Genomic DNA, 13,797 nt, shown 5'->3' on the forward strand with positions numbered 1-13,797 from the left:
AAACCTATGTCTTTACCTTAATACATTTTGGTCTGGTTTATAGTGGGAGAGTCTAGGACCTGAGGGCACAGCCTCAGAATAAAAGGATGTACCTTTCGAATGGAGGTGAGGAGTTTCTTTAGACAGAGGGTGGTGAATCTGTGAAATTGATTGCCACAGAGGGTGGCGGAGGCCAAGTCATTGGGTATTTTTAAAGTGGAGATTGATAGGTTCTTGATTAACAAGGGCATCAAAGGTTATGGAGAGAAGGCAGGAAAATGGGAATGAGAGGGGAAAGTAGGTCAGCCATGATTAAATGGCGGAGTAGACTCATAGGGCAGAATGGCCTAACTGCTCCTCTGTTTAATGATATGTAGAAGGCATAAAAAAACTCTCCATGTCCTCCAGAGATGCTGCCTGATCCGCCGAGTTCCTCTAGTACGTTATAATATTATTGGCTGCTGCAGGGAATTGAGTTTGCTGCTTAAACTATCACTTCTCCACGCTTGTTAAACGCCATCAATAATGAGGCAGATTGGAAGAATCCTTTTGCCTGATACAAGTTTGAACAGTGCACTTGGACACCAAGGTCTCAATGTTCACTAATCCACTCCTTGCCTGCAGTTTGTCGGCTATTTCAACATAATTGTAAGCAGCATTGTCTGCCTGGTTATTTTGGCATCAAGTTCTGGACCATTGTCCGCCTGAAACCTTGCTGACATTGCTGTTATGTTACCTCAACCCTATGTTTCTCCCAGTGCTCCATTGTTCTGGTGTTTGATGTAATAAAGCCTTATTAAAATTGGGTAATCTGCAGCACTGAATCCCCTCCCCCCCCCCAACCGGCCTTCCCTTCCCTCCGCCCCACTACAGAAATGCCAGACCCTCCTGTGTCTCTCTGCCTTCTCTTCGTCTCTTTTACTTTCCTGATTCATCGTCTGGCCAACAGCCAAGAGGCACCCATTGCCACCTTGCCACCTGAGTTCGAGAACTTCACGGTGACTGGGCTGTTGTTGGTCAGCATGAGCCCATGCAGCAAAACCTGTGGTCTGGGGTGGAGGTCCGAATATTACTGTGGGGTCAACCAGACTGGGAGGCAGACTAACTGCGAACTGAAAAACGCCCTGTGTCTCGTCAGCCAGGACTGTGGCCTGATCGCTAAAACCACCAGCGTGGGCACCTCCTTAAACATCAGCTGCTTGGACGAGACGATTGAAACGTTGGGCTCATCTGACTTCATCTTTGTCTGGAAGCTTGCAAGGGGACTCGTGACCACGGATAGATACTTATTCCGAATGTACCCACGGCGGTCGAGAGAAACGCCGTGGATGATGATTCTCAAGGTACTCGTTTGCCTTGTCGATAAAACATTTTTGAAATAGTAGATGTAACTCGAATTAAGGCGGCTGGCCATCGGGGAAATAAGGAAGATAGAAACAAAGTGCCGGAGCAGCTCAGTGGGTCAGGCAGCATCTCTGGAGAAAAAGGATGGGTGAGATTTTGGGTCGGGACAAGGGTCACCCATCCATCCTCTTTTCTCCAGAGATGCTGCCTGACCAGCTGAGTTACTCCGGCACTTTGTGCCTATCTTTGGTATATACCAGCATCTGCAGTTCCTTGTTTCTACATTTTGGAGGAGATGTAGAAGAGAGCATAGCACATGTCCCATCTACACTAATCCCATTTGCCTGGAGTTGGCCCATAACCCTCTAAACCTGTCCAATATATGTAGCTTTTAAATGTTGCGATAACTCCTGCCTCAACTACTTCCTCTGGCAGTTTGTTCCATACACCCACCACCCTTTGTGGTTACCCCTCAGATTCCTATTAAATCCTTCTCCCTCACCTTAAACCCATGTCCTCTGGTCCTCGATTCTCCTACTCTAGGCAAGAGACTCTGTGCACCTACCCAATCTATTCCTCTCACGATTTTGAACATGATGCTTATGCACTTATTAGTTTTGTGCTACAGTTGGTGATGGATTGCTGATATTGACCCAAGCTGATCTATCACCTGCACTGTGTAGGTTTTGGCCATTTGTATAGGATTTGGGCGAATACCATGATCGAGTTTTCATATACGTCTTCAACCCGAGTATAAACTTGACCCTGCCTAGAACATTTAATTGCTTTCATTATTGGTTGGGTCCAATCTCAGAATCAAGATCCTGACTGTGTGCTGTCTGTACGGAGTTTGTACGTTCTCCCTGTGACCTGCGTGTTTTTTCTCCGGGTGCTCTGGGTTCCACCCACGCTCCACAGACGTAGGTCAATTTCCGGTAAAAATTGTAAATTGTCCCTGGCGTGTAGGATACAGTGCTAGTGTACAGGGTGATGGCTGGTTGGCGCGGACTTAGTGGGACAAGGGGCCTGTTTCCATGCTGTATCTTGAAACCAAAAAATTCAAACCACAAGGAACAGCGACCATGACCAGTGCCACAAGAATTTTAAACTTTGCAATGTGATTTTCTTACGTTCCTCAAAACTCCAGCGAACAACTCAACACAACACCAGTGAAGGGAGGTGCCCACTTGATAAACCCAATGATATACTTGCATCTTTAGGAATTTTTTTTTTTTAAAAGAGCTCGTTAATATGTAGGTGGCTGTTTTTTTGCATACGGAGTTATTTGTTGTAAGTTGGTATATTTAGTTAGATTGATAATACTTTGGCTTTGGGCTTGGTTTTCTTATTTGAGCGCTAAGTGAATCATCCTGGATGATGCTAAAGCACAAGTACATTGAGTTTTAATTTAGAATTTAATTTAGAAGGATGAGAGGAGATCTTATCGAAAAGTATAAGATTATTAAGGGGTTGGACACGTTAGAGGCAGGAAACGTGTTCCCAATGTTGGGGGAAGTCCAGAACAAGGGGCCACAGTTTAAGAATAAGGGGTAGGCCATTTCGAACTGAGATGAGGAAAAACTTTTTCAGTCAGAGAGTTATGAATCTGTGGAATTCTCTGCCTCAGAAGGCAGTGCAGGCCAATTCTCTGAATGCATTCAAGAGAGAGCTAGATAGAGCTCTTAAGGATAGCGGAGTCAGGGGGTACGGGGAGAAGGCAGGAACGGGGTACTGATTGAGAATGATCAGCCATGATCACATTGAATGGCGGTGCTGGCTCGAAGGGCCGAATGGCCTCCTGCACCTATTGTTTATTGTCTAATTGTAATTTAACTCCAGCGAATAAAGGACCATTGTGCTCTACTCTACCCTGGACCCAATCCTACTATGTCAAACTTGTGAACCTTTCACTACCCTCCAAGGCCAATGTACGATTCCTTTTACTGAGTAGACCACTACCTTACACTGAAGTCCAAATGGGGCCTCACCAGAACCATATACAATTACAGCAAGACTTTCTTACACTGTTTCTTACAGTAAAGACGATTATACCATTTGCTTAAATTATTGCTCATCATTCCTTTCCGTTAATCGGTTTGTCTTATCACAGGGCTCACAAATACCTCCAAATGCCCACTCTCAATTTCAATAAATTCCACTTTACTATTCTTCCTGTCAAAGTTGGTAATATCGCACCTCGTCAAATTATCCTTCATCTGCCAGCTTCTTGCTGAATTATTAGACCGGTCTATATCACTTTGCAACCCATGGTTTATTTTCCACAATATTTATTTTACTGCTAGCATGCTTAGATAAACTGCCATCATATCATTGGAAAGAAAACTGAAAATAGTGGAGGCATAAGCACAGTCCTAATGTTATTGAACGACATAGAGTCACAGAGTGACAGAGCATGGAGAGAGGCCATTTGGCCCAACTTGCCCACCACCGGCCAATATATCCCAGCTACACTGGTTACACCTGCCCACGTTAGAACATAGAACAGTACAGCACAAGAACATAAACACTCCCAAAGACGTACAAGTATGTTGGTTAATTGGCTGGGCAAATGTAAAAATTGTCCCTAGTAGGTGTGGGATAGTGTTAGTGTGCGGGGATCGCTGGGCGGCGCGGACCCGGTGGGCCGAAGGGCCTGTTTCTGCGCTGTATCTCTAAATCTAAATCTAAAATCTAAAACATACCCTTCCAGCCCACAATGTCAGTACCGAACATGATGCCAAGTCCAACTCTCTTTGAAGACCTTCGGACTATCTTGGATCGGACTTTACTGGCTTTATCTTGCACTGAGCGTTATTCACGCTACTCTCTCCATCATGTATCGTTTTTGTACACCGTGAATGACCCGATGGTAATCGTGTATGGTCTTCCCGCTGGTTAGCATGCAACAAAAGCCTCGGTACATGTGCCAATAAACCAGACTACTCTTATCTGCCTGCGCGTAATTCATATCCCTCAATTCCATGCACATTCATGTGCCTGTCCAAAGTTCTCTTAAATGCCGCTATCATATCTGCCTCGACCACCACCTCTAGCAGCGTGTTCCAGGCACCCACCACCCTCAGCATGGAGATACTGGCCCAGCAAAAACTTCAAATAATAGATGCAAAAACCCACTCCCTTCAGAAGAAGAGCATTTGGTCTTTTGTGGCTTTTTGGTCGAGATATCCAATTAATGCCTGCCTTCTAATCTTTCCCCATTGCTGAGTAAGTTGGGTCTGTTCAGTTCTTTCAAGATTTGACAGAAGTATCTTTTGTGCACATTGACGTTCCCAAGATTGGTGAATCCAACTCTTTACAAGTTATGAAAATCTTATGAATTCATTGTCACAGAAGGAGGCCGTCAATGGATATTTTTAAGGCAAAGATTGATAGATTCTTGATTCGTACGGGTGTCAGCGGTTATGGGGAGAAGGCAGGAGAATGGGGCTGAGAGGGAAAGATAGATCAGCCACGATTGAATGGCGGAGTAGAGCCTGATGGGCCGAATGGCTTAATTCTGCTCCTCTTACCAATGAACCCGAAATGTCACCTGTCTATTCCCTCCTCAGATGCTGCCTGACCCACTGAGAAGTGAAATCCTCTTGAACATTTTTTATGGACTTAATGTTGTCAAAACCAGTAAAGTTACCATTAATATCAAAGCTTGAGTGGAATTATCAGTTCAAATGCTTTCTGGTTCAATCCAACAGTTTCAGCCATTTGGAAAGTACAAGTGTGAAGGGTTTGTACGATCAATCAATAGACATGTGGTTTTATGTAGAGAGATCACAGTTTTTCTTTATTCAGGACAAAACTGTAAACGTTTTGCAATCCAATCACTCCGCCAACTGCACACGTGTGGAAATCCTCTGTCATGAGGAATCATGAGATCTTAATTGGGTTATGGGGAGAAGGCAGGAGAATGGGGTTAGGAGGGAGAGATAGATCAGCCATGATTGAATGGCGGAGTAGACTTGATGGGTCAAATGACCTGATTCTGCTCCTCTCACTTTATGACCTTAAAATGATAAAGCACAGTATGATCATGATCTGATAAATGGGTGGTTAACTCATCGAAGAGTTCACAACGATGATACATAATGGGTATTTTTCTTACAAGAAAGATGTGGGATCTTTGGAGAGTATGCAGAAGTTGTTTACCAGAACGCTGCCTGGGTTCGAGGGTATTAGCTGTGAGTGTTAGAGGGATTTACCCCGTGACAATGGTTGGACTAACTTGGGATTGTTTTCTAAGTAGTATAAGAAAATAACTGCAGATGCTGGTACAAATCGAAGGTATTTATTCACAAAATGCTGGAGTAACTCAGCAGGTCAGGCAGCATCTCGGGAGAGAAGGAATTGGGATTGCTTTCTCTGGAACATCGGAGGCTGAGGGACGATCTGATAGAAATATGTAAACTGTTGGGGGAGTCCAGAACCAGGGGCCACGGTCTAAGAATAAAGGGGAGGCCATTTAAAACTGAGGCGAGAAAAAAACATTTTTCACCCAGAGAGTTGTGAATTTGTGGAATTCTCTGCTACAGAAGGCAGTGGAGGCCAATGCACTGGATGAATTTAAAAGAGAGTTAGATGGAGCTCTAGGGGCTAGCGGAATCAAGGGATCTGGGGAGAAGGCAGGCACGGGTTACTGATTGTGGATGATCAGCCATGATTACAATGAATGGCGGTTGCCTCAAGTTCAAAGGGCCAAATGGCCTCCACCTGCACCTATTTTCTATGTTTCTATGGATCAGCCCAATTTCCAAGAACTACTGCATTTTAGTCAATTAACTTGGAGATTATTGTCCCATGTGTTTGACATTACTGTGGCTTATAAGGGTCGCTGTACTACATAAACCACATTGTACTCACAATTCTCACCAAAGAGTTATTTGCCTCAAGTTCAAGTTGCAAAATTCCCACTTCAACTCTAATGATAAATGCATATGTCAATGATCACACCAGAACATTCTATCACTATGGTTTCAGTACTTGTGTATGTATCTTTGTTTCTTCAGTGATGTCATAAGTTTGCTTGTTAATGGTCAATTGGCACAAAAGCTCAAATGCAACCGGCCATTTACCTGCATTATAATCTGAAGAAGGGTCTCATAGAAACATAGAAAATAGGTGCAGGAGTAGGCCATTCGGCCCTTCGAGCCTGCACCGCCATTCAATATGATCATGGCTGATCATCCAGCTCAGTAACCTGTACCTGCCTTCTCTCCATACCCACTGATCCCTTTAGCCACAAGGGCCACATCTAACTCCCTCTTAAATATAGCCAATGAACTGGCCTCAACTACCTTCTGCGGCAGAGAATTCCACAGACTCACCACTCTCTGTGTGAAGAAATGTTTTCTCATCTCGGTCCTAAAAGACGTCTCGACCAGAAACGTCACCCATTCCTTCTCTCCCGAGATGCTGCCTGACCTGCTGAGTTACTCCAGCATTTTGTGAATAAATACCTTCGATTTGTACCAGCGTCTGCAGTTATTTTCTTACATATAATTATATATAGTCATTATGTACTTTCTAATTTTATATAGTAATTTTCACTACAGGATCCAGGGAGAAATCACCTTTACCACAGAAGTGGGCTTATCTCTTCACTTCAAATAAGCACAAACGTTAATCGAAAAGTAATATTCGGCAGATAATGGGAATCTGAAATGAGGCAGATCTCATGAACTGACGATCCGTTGAATGAATAAATGGGCGACAATTTATTGTCACAAGTGAAATGCTTTGCCAGGCAATGCAATGTGTTGGTACCGACAAAGTTATAGAAGTGCCGAACAGTCCTATGTACTGCCTGCCTGACGCCACACATGGAAACAGGACCTTCCCTTTCCCCTTGCCTCCCCCTTGCCTCCCCCTTGCCAGGGCCGTCTTAATGCATGGGCCTGATGGGCACTTGCCCGGGGGCCCCATGCTGATCTGTGTATGTTAAGTGACTTGCAATAAATAAATACTACTTTAAAAATGTAGGTTCAATAAGTGCTTTTTACGCAACATTTTCAATGCTTCTCACAGCGATCTGTAAGTGCTTTTCGCAACAATGTAGCACCCTAAGTCCATCGCTAAGTGCTTTTCGGTAAGTGCTTTTCGCCGGCACGACAGGGGGGGGGGGGGCTGGTAGGGAAAGGGGGGTGGGGGAGAGTAACGGTGGGGGCCCCAGTACACTGCTTTGCCCGGGGGCCCATAATGCTGTAAAAACGTCCCTCCCCCTTGCCTCCCCCTTGCCTCCCCCTTGCCTCCCCCTTGCCTCCCTCCCCCTTACCCGAAACGTCACCTTGTAGCAGGAACACGAAGGAGTCCAGCCAAAAACTAATCGGACATGCGTTGGGTTGCCACCAGGTGTCACCGCAACCTACTCCTTCTCTCCAGAAGATGCTGCCTGTCCCCCGCTGAGTCACTCCAGCTGCTGGTCAACTTATCCATGACCATCAAAGCCAATCTGGGAGCACGAGTTATGAACCCCCCACCTTCGCATGCCCACCATTTGTTTTTCTATTTAGTGCAAAATTGTGGTCCAACATTTTTGGGAAATTCTCAATCAATGGATGCTCTTTTTTTTTTGGAAGGAAAGAACTGCAGATGCTGCTTTAAATCGAAGATAGACAGGAAATGCTGGAGTAACTCAGCGGGACAGGCAGCATCTCTGGAGAGAAGGAATGGGCGACGTTTCGGGTCGAGACCTTTCTTCAGATTCTGCTCCAGCTTTTTGTGTCCATTTTTATGCATATCCCGTGGTCAGGATCGAACCCTGGTCTCTCTGGTGCTGTAAGGCAGCAACTCTACCGCCACCCTCACTGTTCTATGGTCTAAAACACCAGGCATGCAAAGATGAAGCGTGCACTGAATAGCTTATTTCAAAGGCATACAGGTATGTAGGTAGTATTAGAAAAAAACTGCAGATGCTGGTACAAATCGAAGGTGTTACAAAATGCTGGAGTAACTCAGCAGGTCAGGCAGCATCTCGGGAGAGAAGGAATGGGCGACGTTTCGGGTCGAGACCCTTCCTTGCTGAGTTACTCCAGCATTTTGTGAATAAATGCCTTCGATTTGTACCAGCATCTGCAGTTATTTTCTTACACTGAGTTACTCCAGCATTTTGTGCCTATCAAGACCTTTCCTGTGCTTGTGTTGTTCTGACCCTTCTTCAGACTGAATAGCTTAGATTAGTTTCGAGATACAGGGCGGAAACATGCCCTTCGGCCCACCGGGGCCGTGGTTTCTTGTGCGGGACTTGAAACGACCCTAATTTGTACCCCAGATAGACACGAAAATGCTAGATTAACTCAGTTGGTCAGCAAGTAGTATAAGAAAATAACTGCAGATGCTGGTACAAATCGATTTATTCACAAAATGCTGGAGTAACTCAGCAGGTCAGGCAGCATCTCGACCCATTCCTTCTCTCCCGAGATGCTGCCTGACCTGCTGAGTTACTCCAGCATTTTGTGAATGAATCAGTGGGTCAGCATCTCTGGAGAAAGGGGGGAGGTGACGTTTCAGGTCAGGACCCTTCTTTAGAATTTCAATGGTTCTGCTTACTGTACACATGACAATTTAAACTCTCTCGATCCTTGACCTCGAAGCTGTCTGTTGTTTCTCTTCTCTCCCACCCCCACCCCACCCCAACCCAACCCCCCACTTTAAGGATGCACAGGAGAAGAACGCTGGGACCTACATGTGCCAAGTGCAGGACGCCAACACGATGCAGGTGGTGAAACGCGTGCTGATCGCAGTCCGAGTCATCCCCGAGCACCTGGTGCAGCTGGATTACATGAAAGTGCTGTCGCCCGCACAGAAGGAAGAGCTGCTGGTGCTGGAGGGCAAGCCAGTGAAGAAGGAACTCCAATCGTTCTGGAAGAATGTAAAGGACCTCTTTAAAAGTGCCAGCATGACTGCGCGGGCCATCAGCAGCGGTGTGGCCATCGGGGTGGGGTTTGGGTTAGTTTTTGGAATCTTATTTTTAAGTCTGTCAAAAAAAAGAGTAATGTACTGAGTTTATATATATATATATATATATATATATATATTTATTTTAAAAATTGAGTTGTTTTGGTCGCACTGGAGCGTCTGGGCAGGCGTGGGGAAGATTTGCATTCGACCCATCCAGATTTGACAGAATCTTTAGCAAGGAGGAAAAAGCACCTCCTTATTGATCAGGAACAAAATCAGCTTAGCCCCCGTTTCCAGAACTCATCATCACCCACGTTCGTGACCTCCTGCAGAAGATGGAATTAGTTGGGAACTTATTACATGTTTCTTAAGTGAAGGATGCTTTCACAGGATTCGATGTAGTAGTGGGTGGGGTTAAGGATCATTGAAACACTTAGATTGTTTGGATTAAATGGACTATATCAATGCTGTAAACTCAATTAAAAAGCAAAACGTTTTGTTTATCTGCCATGCATCTTAATTCATCTATTTTAAGTTAAATTTCCCCTCCACCTCTTCACTTCTCAAATAGTTTATTTTAGGTTCTTATTCTCAATGTTCCCAGGGAGAGGGAAAAGTTTTTTTTTGTTGCCTGCTATCCATTCAGTGAAAAGACAGCGAGAAAGTCTGAAGAAGGGTCTCGACCCGAAACGTCGCCCATTCCTTCTCTCCAGAGATGCTGCCTGACTCGCTGGGTCACCCCAGCATTTTGTGCCTGCCAGCGAAAAGACAACACATGATTTCAATCAAGCCATCCATGGTGTACAGACATGGGATGAAGGGGGTGATGTTTAGTGCCAGGTAACGTCCGATTAAAGATAGTCCGAGGGTCTCCAATGAGGTAGGTGGGAGTGAGGACTGCTCTCTAGCTGGCGAGAGGATGGTTCAGTTGCCTGATAACAGCTGGGAAGAAACTGTCCCTGAATCTGGAGGTGTGCGTTTTCACCTCTTGCCTGATGGGAGAGGGGAGAAGATGGGGCGTCCTTCAAAGACTTCGGAGGCAGTCCTTAATGTAATGAATATGGAGGTTTAATGGAGGAGAGATATTTGTAGTCAATACACTGGAAACAATACAGTTACAACCACCAGTTAATTACTTTTACCATGATTAATAAGGTGAAATAGTTTCTATGTTTTATTATTTTATCTGAAATTCCCTATATTTTAGACATGCAGAAAATACATTTATAAGCGCTCTACTAAAGATGGACTAAATATTTCACCACTATGTGTAACATAATGGCTAACGGAATATGAATGTCTATAAGTGGGCGTAGCGGTAGAGTTGCTGCCCTAAAGCGCCAGAGACCCTGTTTCCATCCTGAGCACGGGTGCTGTCTGCATGGAGTTTGTACGTTCTCCATGAAACCTGCGTGGGTTTTCTCCGGGTGCTCCGGTTTCCTCCCACACTCCAAAAACGTACAGGTTTCTAGGTCAATTGGCTTCGGTCAAAATTGCGAATTGTCCCGTGCGTGTGCGTGTTAGTGTGCGTGTTAGTGTGCGTGTGTTAGTGTGTGTGTGTGTGTTAGTGTGTGTGTTAGTGTGTGTGTTAGTGTGTGTGTTAGTGTGTGTGTTAGTGTGTGTGTTAGTGTGTGTGTTAGTGTGTGTGTTAGTAAGTTAGTGTTAGTGTGTTAGTGTTAGTGTGTGTGGTAGTGTTAGTGTGCGGGGATCGCTGGCCTGTGCGGACTCGATGGGCCGAAGGGCTTTAGAGATACAGCTGTTTCCACGCTGTATCTCTAAAGTGATGAAGTGAACATTTTCTGCATTGGCAAACTCTTGGCAAACCGTTCTTGCAATCTAATTTTTCTCATTATTATTCTGAATATCATGAGCATTTTGAAGGGTCTGACAGAGAGACACTTATCAAGTTAAAAGGACTTGGGGCTAATGAATTCTTTAAACGGTTTACAAATAATCCTCGGGATAACTTTTACAAAGCCTATTACCCACGAGGATTCCTCTCTTGTTAATTAAAAGACTCGATGGATAGAGGAACAATTTATCTAAGCCCCACTCGTATGACAATGGATGATTTGTGAAACATTGGAAAGTATAATAAATTTAATTTATACAGCGCTCTCTCATGCAATAAAACATTCTATGATCTATCATAGATTATTGTTGGGAACCTTGAAACGGACCCACATGCCGTAAAAGCTTGATTTAGTTTAGCTTAGTTTATTATATTATTGGCACATGTACCGAGGTACAGTAAAAAGCTTTTGTGTTTGTGCTAACCAGTCAAAGAAAATACTATTTACATGGTCTGAAGAAGGGTCTCGACCCGAAACGTCACCCATTCCTTCTCTCCAGAGATGCTGCCCTTCCCGCTGAGTTACTCCAGCATTATAACCATAGAAAATAGGTGCAGGAGGAGGCCATTTGGCCCTTCGAGCCCTACGGCCCTTTGTGTCTACATGATTACAACCAAGCTTTCCACAGTGCAGAAATAAAGGATAAAGAGAACAACATTCAGGGCAAGATAAAACGAGATCAAAGAGGAACCAATGTGCTCTGACGAGTACTTTGTATGTTTGTCGGCACCAGAAACAGTGGTGATTCTGTTTATTGTTTATTATTTTGTTTATTGTTTGCAAAACAAATAATTTCACTGTACCTATATACAATTGAGTATCGAATCATTGAGTTGTCATGGATCTCCGTCAGTTTCCTCCCATATTCCAAAGAAGTAGGTTAATTTCTCGCTCTAAATTTCCCTAAAATCGTGGATGAGTGGGAGTTCCTGGGAGAGGTTGGACTAGTCAAATTGGTTGGCATAGTCTCGCTATGTTGAAGGGCCTGTTTTACATAGAGTCATAGATTGATACACTGTGGAAACGGGCCCTTCGGCTCAACTCGCCCACACCGGCCAACAATGTCCCAGCTACCCTGGTCCCACTTGCCTGCGCTTGGTCCATAACCCTCCAAGCCCGTCCTATCCATGTACCTGCCCCACTGTTTCTTAAACGATGGGATAGTCACATGCTCATAAGTTCGTAAGCCATAGGAGCAGAATTCGGCCATTCGGCCCATCAATTCTATTCCGCCATTCAATCGTGGCTGATCTGTCTCCCCCTCTCAACCCCATTCTCCTGCCTTTGCCCCATGACCTCTGACACCCGCACTAATCAAGAATCTGTCAATCTCTGCCTTAAAAATATCTGTTGACTTTGGCCTCCACAGCCATCTGTGGCAATGAATTCCACATTCACCACCCCCTCACCAAATAAATTCCTCCCCATCTCCATTTTAAAGGTACGTCCTTTTATCCTGAGCTGAATGGGGCTGCATCTGTAAATAGAATTGGAGAAGGAAAAAAAAAAATTAAATTCAAAATGGTTCAATGGTTTCTTTATTGTCGCGTGTGCAGAGACACAGTGAAATGTTTGCACTTCATGCTATCCATCAGTTCATACCCAACATCAAATCATATCAACCAGTGGCACAACTGGCAGAGCTGATGTCTCACAGCGCTAGAGACCAGAGTTCGATCCTGACCACGGGTGCTGTCTGTGCGGAGTTTGTACGTTCTCCCTGTGACTGCGTGGGTTTTCTCCGGGTGCTCCGGTTTCCTCCCACTTTCCAAAGATCTTTAGGTTAATTGGCTTCTGTAAACTGCCCCTTTTGTGCAGGATGTGGAACTGGGATAACAATAGATATCTTTAAGACAGAGATGGATAGATTCTTGATTAGTGCGGGTGTCAGGGGTTACGGGGAGAAGGCAGGAGAATGGGGTTAGGAGGGAGAGATAGATCAGCCGTGATTGAATGGCGGAGTAGACTAGACGGGCCGAATGGTCTAATTCTGCTCCTGTCACTCATGACTTTATGACCGTATGACATCGAGCAAGTGTAAGGGTGAACGTTAGTCAGCGTGGACTCGGTGGGTCGAAGGGCCTGTTTCCACGCTGTGTATCTAATCAAATCTAAACTAAACTAAACTAAAATAAACTTATCTAAGCTGCAGTAAATTAAACAATGCATTCCCTCCCTCCTCAGATGCTGCCTGGCCCGTTGAGTTCCTCCAGCGCGTTGTGTTTTGCTGAGTACAGATGCTCCCTGACTTACGATATTTCGACTTTACGTCGGTCCAAAACGCTGGCAACGGCAGCCAGCCGCAGTTTTCGACTTAAGATATTTTCGATTTCCGATGGGTTTATCAGAGCGTAACCCCATCGTAAGTCGAGGAGCGCCTCTATTGCATCTCTGGTGTCTCCAGTGGGACCGTTGTTCGTCACGTGCGTGACCAGAAATGTGAACGATTGTGGAATACATCTATGTACTAAAACTCTCGTTTGTTATCTTGTTTGTGACTGAACTTCAGCCAAAACGGTACGCGATAGCGCGACAACTTTAGGCCCACCTTACTCACCATTGTCACTTTAGTGATAATGCAAGTAGTTTTATTGAAATCGGTGTTATATTTTTAAAGTTATTCACATTTTTAAGTTTAAAAGGAGGGGAGGGGGAGGGAGGGAGGGGGTAAGGGGAAGTGGGGGAGAAGGGAGAGGGGAGGGGGGGAGAGAGG

At 44.9% G+C, this 13,797-nt stretch overlaps 1 protein-coding gene across 1 annotated transcript; it reads left to right on the forward strand.

Moving 5' to 3' along the window:
- Window positions 1-854: 854 nt before the first annotated feature.
- On the forward strand, window positions 855-13,439 carry tmem81 (transmembrane protein 81). The gene is made up of 3 exons (XM_078420329.1): window positions 855-1,322; window positions 8,987-9,279; window positions 13,322-13,439. The coding sequence occupies exons 1-3, from the start codon at window positions 855-857 to the stop codon at window positions 13,437-13,439; spliced, it is 879 nt and encodes a 292-aa protein (XP_078276455.1).
- Window positions 13,440-13,797: the final 358 nt, after the last annotated feature.

This window comes from Rhinoraja longicauda, chromosome 24 (genome assembly GCF_053455715.1).
Source record: "Rhinoraja longicauda isolate Sanriku21f chromosome 24, sRhiLon1.1, whole genome shotgun sequence".
Taxonomy (NCBI): domain Eukaryota; kingdom Metazoa; phylum Chordata; class Chondrichthyes; order Rajiformes; family Arhynchobatidae; genus Rhinoraja; species Rhinoraja longicauda.

Bases quoted from the DNA above. Each gene is read 5' to 3' on its own strand.
- tmem81 (XM_078420329.1), top strand. From the start codon at position 855: ATGCCAGACCCTCCTGTGTCTCTCTGCCTTCTCTTCGTCTCTTTTACT. The intron at 1,323-8,986 runs GTACTCGTTTGC...CCCCACTTTAAG, and splicing joins CGTGGATGATGATTCTCAAG to GATGCACAGGAGAAGAACGC. The intron at 9,280-13,321 runs GTTAGTTTTTGG...TGCTGAGTACAG, and splicing joins GCCATCGGGGTGGGGTTTGG to ATGCTCCCTGACTTACGATA.